The following is an 11,796-nucleotide window of genomic DNA, read 5'->3' on the forward strand; positions in this document are numbered from 1 at the left end:
GAGGAGGTTCACTCACCCTTCGGTGCCAGCATTTGACACAGCAGAAGATGCAGAACCCAATGAAAATCAGAAAGCCACCTACTGCCCCCAGCACAATGGCCAGGAGCTTTGGCGAGGCCTGGGTTAACTCTGAGTGCAAAACTGCAAGAGAGAAGAGAGGTGTGTTCAGCTCACATGACCTTCCCTCTGGGCACCACACTCCGGAGGCCTGAGGAAGGCCTGGCTGCCCAGCCACACTTGGGCCTGATGCTGGGGCTGGGAGACTGGGGCAGGGTCCTCTGGGCTCTCACAGGCCACCAGGCTGGAGGAGAAAGACTGGGGAAGGGTTTTTAAGGTTTGAAGACTACAGGACACTCTGGGGAGCTAGGAGCAGTGGTCCATCCTATGTGCCTTTCACACACACACATGGGCGAGTGCTTGTGGCTGGGTTAGGAAAGAAGCAAGGATGGGGACTCTTGGTCAGGTGGGCCCCATTCATGGGCTGCAGACCTTGGGCAGTTGGGAACTTTCAGGGCTACAGGTGGGTCCCTAGGGTCCAGGACCATACCCTACTTCACCTTATCACCCCTGTGTCCGGGCACCATGCACATAACCCACCTCTCTCAGGAGAGTTGGGAGGCTGGGACTCTGGGTTTTCTTTGCCAACCCTGGGAAGGTCCCACAGCTGAGGAGGCAGGGGCTTGGGGTTAGGCCTCACTCACCCTCGACATTGGATTCCAGCACGACTTTGTTGTTGTCAGTCAGTAGACAATGCCACATCCCCGCCTCAGGGTCCTTCACCTGCACCAGCTCTTGATGACCTGAGACCTTTGTAATCTGGTTGTCCAGCTTCAAGCTCAGCATCAGCTGGGAGGTGTTGGTCCCCAACACCTCGCAGGTCAATTGGTTCTGGGACTTAGTCACTGTAGAGGGACAAGAACCTGAGGTTAGGAGCCTGGACCTCTGAGTTCTTGGCACCTCCATGCTCTAAGGGGAATCAGTAGAACAATCAAAAGGACACTTTACATGGGAGTTCCTCTTTTGGCATCTCAAGCACATTGTCATACAGCTTTAACAGAGAAAACACAGCTTTTGAGGTCCAACAGAACAGTCTTGGATTCAAATCCCAGCCCCACAGCTTACGATCTGTGTCTCTGAGCAAGTTACTTAGCAACCTGAGCCCCAGACAATTATTAATGCACAAGTACTTGTAGGGCTCTTAAATGGGGCCTGGCATGTGGGAAGCATCAAGTATTAGCCATTATTGCTTGTGGGGTTGTTATGGTGATTAAGGAAATAGAGAAGTGAAGAACTCAGTGTGGAGCCTGACATTGTCATCATCACTAGTACACTCAGAGCAAATTTGGTCATCCTCATTAGTAGAAAGCAGACACACACAGGTAGGGGGCTTAGCCAGGGTCATGGTGGGGGTGGGGAGACAGAGACAGAACTAGAACCCTGGTTGTCAGCATATGCCCTTTGGGGATTCTCAGTGGAATGTGCCTAGGCTGGCTCACAGATGTCAGGGAAGGACATATGGATTCCAGTTTTAGTTCAAAACCAGCCCCACACCAGTGGGCCCTCCATCAGCCCCATCAGACAACCAGGGCTTAGGCATCCCTTTGGGGGCCAGTCCTGCCTTAAAAGGAGCCCTGGTCAGGCCCCTCCACCTCCTGTCCCCGACTTCCCCTTCTCAGCCCGGCTCCTCACTTCTCATCACCGCGAGGTTCACTTTCTGATGCAGCTGCCCCCGGCTGAGATTCAGGGTCAGGTGTCCAGAACCAACGTCCTGAATCGAGGCCTGGGGCAGGCTGAAGGTGAGCGGCAGTGTCTCCTTCAGCTGGATCTTCCGGTCTTTTCGAACCTTCTTCACAGTCACCTTTCTGTTCTCCAAGGAGAAGGTGATCCAGGACTGAAGGGAGGAGGTCCCCTCCTCCCGCCACCTCAGCTCCCCGACCAGGTTTTCATCCTCAAAGGTAAGTGGGAAGGAGAACTCCACGGGCTCCCCCACTTTCGTATAGACTGTGTCAGAGACGTTCCGGAAAGCTGGAGGTAGGAAGGGAGAGAACCTGGGTTAGAAGGAGGTAGAAGGATAAGGGTGCACAAAGTGGGGTAGGCATGTGGTGGGGGCAGCAAAAAGATGGAAGGGGACCAGGTGCCTTCAAACACCCAGGTTGTCATTTCAGGCCCTTAAATTCCCATCTACCTCTCTAATCCCTCTCATCTCTCCACCCCAGCACGTTCCTCTTCCCCCTGGAAGCCCTCGTAGAACAGCCCAGCCAGAGGGGTCCTCTCCCTCCTTAGGATCCTGGAGCACAGAGGGTATTTGGCCTGCATTTATTTATTTATTTTAAATATGGTTTTATTGATTGTTAGAGCGAGACAGAAACATCGATGAGAAGAGAAACATCATCAATCAGCTGCCTCCTGCATGCACCTCTGCTGGAGATGGAGCCCACAAACCCGGCATGTGCCCTGACCAGGAATTGAACCGGTGACCTTTTGATTCCTGGGTCAACTCTCAACCACTGAGCCCCATGAGCTGGGCTGGCCTGTATTTCTTAGGTGCTTAAGTTAGCACCCTCCACAAGATAAGAGCAAACACTTACATAGGCTTACTATGTGCCAGGCTCTGTTCTACGGGCCTTACATTGCATTGATTCTTACCATAACACCACAAGGTAGGTACATCATGGTGAGCATCATCCCCACTTTACAGAATCCAAAGCACAGAGAGGTTCAGTAACTTGTCCAAGGTTGTCAGAGCCAGGATTTGAATCCAAGTGCAGACACTGCCCCACCTTGTGTCACACAAGCACCCGCGGAGGACAAGACCTGCATTCGGCCCCCCCACCCCCACCCCCGTGCCTAGCTCAGGATTCTAAAGGTGAATGTAGCATTTCCTCAGGGCTGGCTAGTATCCCCCAGTGAGTAAGTGGATTTGCAAATGGGTGGGTGAGTGGAGAGTGGAGGCAACAAAGAAAATAGGTGTCCTTGACACTCCTCCTTTGGGGCCTCCTTCAGGGGTCTGTGGGGCCCCTCACATCCTGCCATCCCATCTCCCTTCCTTCCTCCATGTCCACCACCCTGAGGAAGAGAAGGCCCAGTGTATCCCTAGGATAGACTTCAGCTTTAGGGGAGCCTGGCCCTGGCCTCCCTCTGTCCTCTAGTACCAGGAGCAGAGCAATGAGAGCAGAGGGAGGGTCTGTCAGCCTTTGAGGTGGGGGTGTAGGGGGGTGGTGAGGAGAGGGGCGGGTCTGCAGGAGAGAGGAGCAGCTCTTACCCAGCACCAAGATGTTTATCTCGAACACCAGTTTCTTCATGTCCTGGGAGACGGTGCATGTCCAGGTGCCACTGTCCTGCGACTTCAGCTGGGACAGTGAGAGGCTCTTGCCCCTATTCTGCTTTTTATTCCCGGGACCTTTCCATTCTACTGAAGGGTTTCTACCAGGGGGGCTCTCCAAGGTCAAGGTCAGCCTCTGTCCCTGCAGCAGGTGGATGCGATTTTTGATATCCAAATTGGCATTCACTGTGGAGAGAGCAGGTCACCTGTGTCACACACACTCTATCCCCAAGGAGAAGGGAAGAAGCCAGGAAACCAAGAGTGTCTCCATTACCCCTGTCCCAACATCTTTCTCTCAGTCAATGCCCAGCTGCCCACCCCCAGCCCTAGGCAGGGCTTCCCTCTTCTTCTTCCCCACTTCCATCCTCTTCCTTCTCCTCTCTTTCCTTGTCTCCCCCCCACCCCCCACTTTCCTCTGGCTCCTTCCCTTCTCCTTCCCTCCCTTTAGCTTTTTTCCTATCCCCCATATCTGACCCAAGGCTTGAGGAGGGTTTGAGGAGATGTGGTGGTCAGTCTCATTTGGCTCTGGACTATTGAAATACTGACAGCTAGTTTGGCCCTGATTTGGGTGAAGGGATAGGAGGGAAGGGGAGGGTGATTGGCTGGAGGTGTCTGTACCCCAGGTCTGCCCTACTCACATTTGAACACCACAAGTTCCACTTCTGTTTGCTTGTTGTCCACTGTACAACTATAAATCCCTGAGTCTGTTATCTCAAGATTACTGATGATCAGAGGAAAGGATCCTTGATTCCACAGGGATTTTGTTGAATGGACACGACCTTGCAGCTTGGAGGAACCTGGGAGTAGAAATCATAGGGAGGAGGTTGGGGTATGCTGGAGACATGGTACCCCTGGTGAAGGCACGGCTCACAACTCTTCTCATCTGATTTACTAATTTCCTGCAGAATCTGCCCTTGTCCTAGTCAGAGAACCCCAGGCTGGCGAGGAGGTCCCATCACATGCATTTACTTGGCCAGGACAATATCTCACTAATCCAAAATAAAGTAACATCATATTTAGAAAGCACCAGTTCTTACATGCCAAAGACTTTACATGCACCATCCCAAATAATCTGCACAATAACCAACAAATAGCACTGTTTTGCTTATTTAGCAGATAAGGAAACTGAAGCTCAGAGAGATTAAGTAGTTGCCCAAACTCTTCTTTACACAATGATGGCAGGAACCTAAACCAGTGTAATTTCTTTGGAAAGTAATTTATAATATACTAGTGGCCCGGTGCACAAAATTCGTGCATGGCGGGGGAGGTGTCCCTCAGCCCCGGCCTGCACCCTCTCCAATCTGGGATCCCTGCAGGATCGGACCTAAACTGGCAGTTGGATATCCCTCTCACAATCCGGGACCACTGGCTCCTAACTGCTCGCCTGCCTGCCAGCCTGATCACCCCTAACTGCTCCCCTGCCAGCCTGATTGATGCCTAACTGCTCCCCTGCCAGCCTGATCACTCCCAACTGCCCTCCCCTGCTGGCCCAACTGCCCACAAAATACCACATGCGGGCGCGCACGTACAGTGCAATTGAAACTTCATGGCCCATGCGCAGAAGTCGGTATTTTGTGGAAGAGCCAGTATTTTGTGGAAGAGCCACACTCAAGGGGCCAAAGAGCCGCACGTGGCTCGCGAGCCGCGGTTTGCCGAGCTGCAGTTTGCCCACCACTGACCTAGGCTTTTATTAGTATAGATACCCGAATTGCAAGTACACATACAAAACTAAATGACTACCAAGAAAAGATAGGTTAAATTATAGTTCACCCATTCAGTGGGTTGCTATGAAAGAAGAATGAGGAAGCTCTTTATATACTGAGATGGAATAATATATAAGAATAAAGCAAGATATTAAATAGGCTACCATTTGTTTAAAAAGGAGTGGGAACCTGGCTGCATGGCTCAGTTGTTGAATGTTGACCTATGAACCAGGAGGTCATGGTTTGATTCTGGTCAGGGCACATGCCCGGGTTGTGGGCTTGATTCCCTGTGTGGGGCGTGCAGGAGGCAGTCCATCAAGATTCTCATTATTGATGTTTCTATCTCTCCCTATCCCTTCCTCTCTGAAATCAATAAAAAAATATTTTTTAAAAGAGTGGGAAATGTATCTATCTTTATCTATCTATCTACCTTGTATATGAATAAATATTTCTACAAGTAAGCATAATAAAATGGTAACCTTGGTTGCCCCTGTGGGATAGGAAGTGCATACCCTTGAGAAAGGTGTGGGAGGGGGGCTTTTCACTATATACCCTTTTGTGCCTTTAAAAAAAAATTAATTCTCACCTGAGAACATGCTTAGAGATGAGACAGAGAAAGAAAGAGAGAGAGAGAGAGAGAGAGAGAGAGAGAGAGAGAAACATCAATCAGTTGCCTTCATTATAGGCCCCAACTGGGGATCAAACCCACAACCCAGGTATGTGCCCTGACTGGGAATCGAATGGGCAACCTTTTAGTGCACATGATGACTCTCAATCAACTGAGCCACTCCGGCTGGGCCCCTTTTCTGCCTTTTGAATTTTGACTCCAGTAAGTGGTGGAATGGAATTAAAATTCAGGCTGGTTAGGTACACTGTGAAGCACTAGTACACTATGCAGTACTCGTTCCTCAGGCATGGACATGCAGTCTCCTGCAGTCTCCTCTTTTAGTATCTAACAACTATCACCGAGAGGAAGTTCTTGTTCACTAACCATTTCCCCCTGTGCAGTGGTAGCTCCAGAATTCCTGTGGAGGGCTTTAGAAGCCACATTTACATAGCAAACACACCATTTTTACTTGGAATGCATATTTGCTGGGGTGGGAAGAAGGTGACTGAGATACAGCCCCATCCCCAACCCTCTCCGCACCATCTCTGCCTCCCTGAGCAGTCACAGGCCTTCTTCCTATATTGGTCTTGGTGCGGGAGACTGGATGCCATGTTGGCCATGCATTCTCCCTTCTCTCCTCTTCCAGACCTCATCCCCCCTTCCCCACTGCTCAGGCTCATCCTCTCTAGAAACCTGTAGCCCTGGGCACAGCCCAGCCCTGTCCATGTCCACCACCCTGAGGACATGGACCCTCCTCCATCACTCACCCAACACCCCTTTCATTTGTCCCTTCAGTTGTTCCTACCCTACTTGCCCTTTCCCTTGGATCTACACATTGTTTAGTTCCCCAATTTTTCTGAAATCCTACTATGTTCCTCCACAATTTACCAGAACTCTTGGAAGAGTAGCCTTCTTTAGTTCTGCCCATTTTCACCTCTTTTGATTCTCTCCTCCATATCTAAGCACCTTTCCCTTTCTTTCCTTTTGGACTCTGGTTCTGACAACCACATTTAGTTGTTACCTCAGACTCTGTCTTGGATCCTCTTCCCCATCCCTATAGATACTCTAAATTCCACTGCATCCCCTGTCAGCTCTGCAGATGATTCCCCAGTTGATATTCTCAACCTCTCTCCTCAATTCTGGGCCTACATTTCCAGTGGCCCAAGGGGATTTTATCAGATTAGCCTGACATCACCCAAAACTCAGTTGGTTCAAAATGTATCCCCCTTTCCCTAAAAGAATTCTTCTTCCTTGCTTTCCTTTTCCTCTTCTGAGCCCATCATGGCCCACTTGTCCAGGCTGTCCTATACTTTGCAAAAGCGATTGCAGGATGGTGGGAAAGGTCAAGAGCGTGGTTGGGTCTGGGATGAATTCATGGAGGAGACCACTGTTGAACTGAGACTTAAAAGAGGTAAAGGCAGTGGACTAGAGGGAAGGGGAGCAGTGAGGTCATCCAGGAAGGAGGAAAGCCCCAGTGGGCAACCACCTCAAAGCACTGAGGAAACCACCGGGGTGTGGAGGTTTCTGGCTGGGAAGTGATGCTGGGGTGAATGTCAGGCAGAAGCTTCTAGATTAGTCTAACGGACTAGGGAGTGAGATGTGCAGAGCATTGCTTCGGAAGTCAGTGCTGCAACAGGTGGAAGAGAAATCAAAGTGAAAGAGACTAGTTATTAGCAGAGAGAATTGTAGTAGCGGAGAGGCATGTGGCCGTGGTGAATGACCGTGGCATTCCCATGGGAACAAAGAAGATGGGACAGAAAAACACTCCAAAGGAAGGAATGGCCATAGTTGGTGATGGATAGGAAACCAGGGATTGAAGTAGAAAAAATGTTAACTCTGTGGTTCAGAAAGTGGGGGAATCAGGAGAATGACACTGCCTTTGTCAGAGATCAGGAAGTTGGGGGAGGGAGCTGCTCTGCAGAAAACTCAAATCACCGAAAGAGAACAAAAGCATTGACACAGAGACTTAAGAATTTTTAGAAAGAAGCACATTGTTTCAATCTCACAGGTGATCAAAGAAATGCAAAGTAAAATAACAATGACATATTTTCAACTGTCAAATTAGTAAAAAAAAACACACACAAAAAAAATTAAATACTAATACTGCTCAGTGCTGGCAAGGGTGCTAGTGAGAGTGGCACAAAGTAACATCCAGACTTACTGAAAATAAATAGAACCTTCCTGGAAGCAATCATGCAGTATACGTCAACTGTTTTTAAAAGTTCATATCCTTAATTTCATTTCTAGAACTATATCCTTAAAACAATAATTTAAGCCTTGGCTGGGGAGCTCAGTTGGTTAGAGTGTCATCCCTATATGCCCAGGTTGCAGATTTGATCTCTGGTCAGGGCACATACAAGAAGCAACCAACGAATGCATAAATAAGTGGGTACAAAATGTGGGTACAAAAATAATAAATATAGTGTTTGTTAATAGAGTCCAACATTAGACAAGAGGATAATGGTTTCATATTAGAGTACGTGAATTTGATAGAATATTAGGGTGCTACCAAAAATGATATCTATAAATAATTTTAATGAAATGGAAACTAGCCCTAGCCGGTTTGGCTCAGTGGATAGAGTGTCAGCCTGCAGACTGAAGGGTCCCAGGTTCGATTCCGACCAAGGGCACATGCCCAGGTTGCAGGCTTGATCCCCAGTGTGGGGCATGCAGGAGGCAGCCAATCAATGATTCTCTCTCATAATTGATATTTCTATCTCTCTCTCCCTCTCCCTTACTCTCCAAAAGAAATAAAAGAAATATATTTTTAAAAAGAAATGGAAACTATTCATAATATACATTTTTAGAGTTGCATTAAGTTAATCTTTACTTTTTAAGTTAGTTATTTGAATTAGGAAAATTATACAGACTCAACACTTCCCTTTTCCTTGGCCCAGCCTCCTAAAACTACTATACATGCTTTTTTTTTTTAGCTCATGCAAACATATATTCACACACATTATATATTTTTTAATATATTTTATTGATTTTTTACAGAGAGGAAGGGAGAGGGATAGAGAGCTAGAAACATCGATGAGAGAGAAACATCGATCAGCTGCCTCCTGCACACCTCCCACTGGGGATGTGCCCGCAACCAAGGCACATGCCCCTGACCGGAATCGAACCTGGGACCTTTCAGTCCGCAGGCCTACGTTCTATCCACTGAGCCAAACAGGTCAGGGCCACACACATTATATTTTTAAATTAAAATGAGAACATATTACATATATAGCTTACTCTTTCCACTTAACACAATAAGCTTCACATCTTTCTGAGCATATACATGTGGAACTTTTCATTCTTTTTGTGGGCCACAGTGTTTTTCTCTGGTGTTTGACTAAAGTAGAGCAGTTATTATCTAAAAGTGTTTTATCTTTCTAAGTTGCTCCTTTCCTGGTCCTTTGTCTAGAAAACACAGGCTTTTGTTGAGGCTTATTTTTGTCTGTGCCCATTGGTGTTTTCAGCTTACCAGCTTCTTCAGCTCCAAGATTGGAATATATAAGGCAACAAGAAAACTCACTACAGCCCTAACCGGTTTGGCTCAGTGGATAGAGCATCTGCCTGCGGACTGAAGGGTCCCAGGTTCGATTCCGGTCAAGGGCATGTACCTTGGTTGCGGGCACATCCCCAGTGGGGGATGTGCAGGAGTCAGCTGATCGATGTTTCTAGCTCTCTATCCCTCTCCCTTCCTCTCTGTAAAAAAATCAATAAAATATATTTTAAAAAAAAAACTCACTACATGTCGTTCCTCAGGTCCTGAGGTCCCTACCAGTCTGCCCTCTTCTCTGCAACTTTCAAAATCTTCTTATGTTAGTTTTACATATAATTTCCAGGATTTTCTGTTATACTTATTGGGAGCAATAGTGAAAAGTATGTTCTCAACTGTCCCTCCAAAATTCATATGTTGAAGCCCTAACACTCAGTATGATGGTATTTGGAGATGGGGCCTTTGGGAGATAATTAGATTGAGATGAGGTTGTAGGATGGGGTCCTCATGATGTGATTAGTGCCCTTATAAGAAAAGACATCAGAAAGCTTGCTTTCTCCCTCTACCAAGTGAGGACACAGCAAGAAGGCGCCATCTGCAGGCCAAGACAAGAGTCCTTTCAGAACCCAACCATGCTGGCTGGCACCTTAATCTCAGACATTCAGCCTCCAGAACTGTGAAAAAATAAGTTTCTGTTTTTTGACCCACCCAGTCTATGGCATTTTGTTATAGCAGTCCAAGCAGACTAATGCATACATCTACTTCATTTTTCTGAAAGTCCTAATTTTAAAAAAAATCATATCATTTTATTGTACAAACACAATGGACTTTGTATGCACACACTGTGCTGAATAGCTTCCCCCTTTAAGACATGTTAATGAGTTTACTTGGACTAACTCTGGTCACAGAGGTCAGAACAACTGCCTCATAAACAAATATGCCCCAAATGTCTTTTAAGTCTACAGTTACGTGTGTTTTTTTAAATATATTTTTATTATTGATTTCAGTGAAGAAGGGAGAGGGGGCGAGAGATAGAAACATTAGTGACAAGAGAGAATCATTGATCAGCTGCCTCCTGCACACCTCACACTGGGGGACTGAGCCCACAACCTGGGTCAGGGCACCTGCCCAAGAATCGAACTATGACCTCTTGGTTCATAGGTTGATGATCAACCACTGAGCCAGGCCAGCCGGTCATCATTGATGTTTCTATGTCTCTCTCCCTCTCCCTTCCTCTCTGAAATCAATAAAAACATATTGGGGCGGGGGGGGGGGGGGGGAGAGGGCTATATACATATGGGCTTCTACATGCAGAGTTCATCTCTTGAAGAAAACATAAAAAGTGATTAAAACAGTTGCCTCTCGGAAAAGAGCTAAGGAACTGGGGATCATAAGTAGGAGGAATATTTATTGTCACTATATCATTTGCATGGTTTTAAAATTTTATCCTGTACCTGTATCATTTTTTCAAGTTCGTATTTTAACTTTAAAAGTAATAAAAATAAAGTCCTAGCAGAAAGTCAATTTATTTCAAGCGATTTAGCAGAATAAAATTCTAGGACGGGAAAATCGCTTGCAGCGTTTGTGGGAGTTGTGGTCCTGGGCTCTGTCCAAGGGTGTAAGTTCCGTAATGGGCCCGTGGTCCAGGGGAGGACAAAGGTTAGTTTGATCATAGGGGCCTCTTGAAGTAGCTGCTTGAAGGAGGAGAGGACATGGCAGGCAAGAGACAGTTAATCTGCTGATTTCTGCTTTGTGTTTTTATCAGAAAGAAATCAGGAGTTGGGGGTTTTGTCAGTTTTTAGGGAATGGCTTTTTCATATTCAGACCTGAAGAGTGGATATGGGTGTCTGAATCGTGTTTCTCAGAGCCCAGAAAGAACATCTGCACTGGAAGGGGAGATGTTCATTTCTTTCTTTTTTTAAAATCCCCACAGGAGGGTATTTTCCCATTGATTTTTAGAGAGAGTGGGAGGGAGGGGGGGGGGGAGGAGGAGGAGGCAGAGAGAGAGAGAGAGAGGGGGGGGAGAGAGAGAGAAAGAGAGAGAGACATCGATGTGAGAGACACACATCGATTGGTTGTCTCCCAATGCACCCTGACAGGGGCTGGGAATTGAACCTGAAATACATGAATGTACCCTTGACCCGGAATCAAACCCGAGACCCCTTGGTGCACTGAGGGACACCTTAACCACTGAGCACACTGGCCAGGGCGGGAGATGTCCACTTGCAACAAACACGGTTTCCTGTGCCCTGTGGCCAATTCAGGTCTGACGGCACTGAGGAGAGCTTTCCACAGGGGAGCCTAGGCTGAACGTTGGAGAACCAAAGCTCCACCCCAGCGCTGCCTCTCACTGGGTACACAAGCTCAGGCAGGCGCGTCCTCTCAGGGCCACAGTTTCCTCTCTAGTAAGATCAGAGTCTTGGGCTGCAGCCATATTTCCCAGACTTCAACCATTCACATACCTTATACATGATTTCGGCCAAATCTACTTGTCCTATTTTTTTTTCTTTTTTTTTTCTTTTTTATATATTTTATTGATTTTTTACAGAGAGGAAGGGAGAGAGATAGAGAGTTAGAAACATCGATGAGAGAGAAACATCGATCAGCCGCCTCCTGCACATCTCCTACTGAGGATGTGCCCGCAACCCAGGTACATGCCCTTGACCGGAATCGAACC

General features: G+C 47.4%; 1 protein-coding gene across 1 annotated transcript in view; it reads right to left on the reverse strand.

Annotated features, from left to right (window-relative positions):
- The window catches only part of CD4 (CD4 molecule), a 22,778-nt gene that overhangs the window by 1,467 nt on the left and 9,515 nt on the right, over positions 1-11,796 (reverse strand). Inside the window, exons 4-8 of the mRNA XM_005873680.2 lie at positions 3,961-4,119; positions 3,263-3,508; positions 1,690-2,025; positions 702-902; positions 17-141 (exon numbers count right to left, since the gene is read on the reverse strand). Of these exons, the coding sequence (XP_005873742.1) occupies positions 17-141; positions 702-902; positions 1,690-2,025; positions 3,263-3,508; positions 3,961-4,119 (1,067 nt within the window). The remainder of the gene's footprint in view (positions 1-16; positions 142-701; positions 903-1,689; positions 2,026-3,262; positions 3,509-3,960; positions 4,120-11,796) is intronic.

This window comes from Myotis brandtii, unplaced genomic scaffold (assembly GCF_000412655.1).
Source record: "Myotis brandtii unplaced genomic scaffold, ASM41265v1 scaffold417, whole genome shotgun sequence".
In the NCBI taxonomy this organism is placed as follows: Eukaryota; Metazoa; Chordata; class Mammalia; order Chiroptera; family Vespertilionidae; genus Myotis; species Myotis brandtii.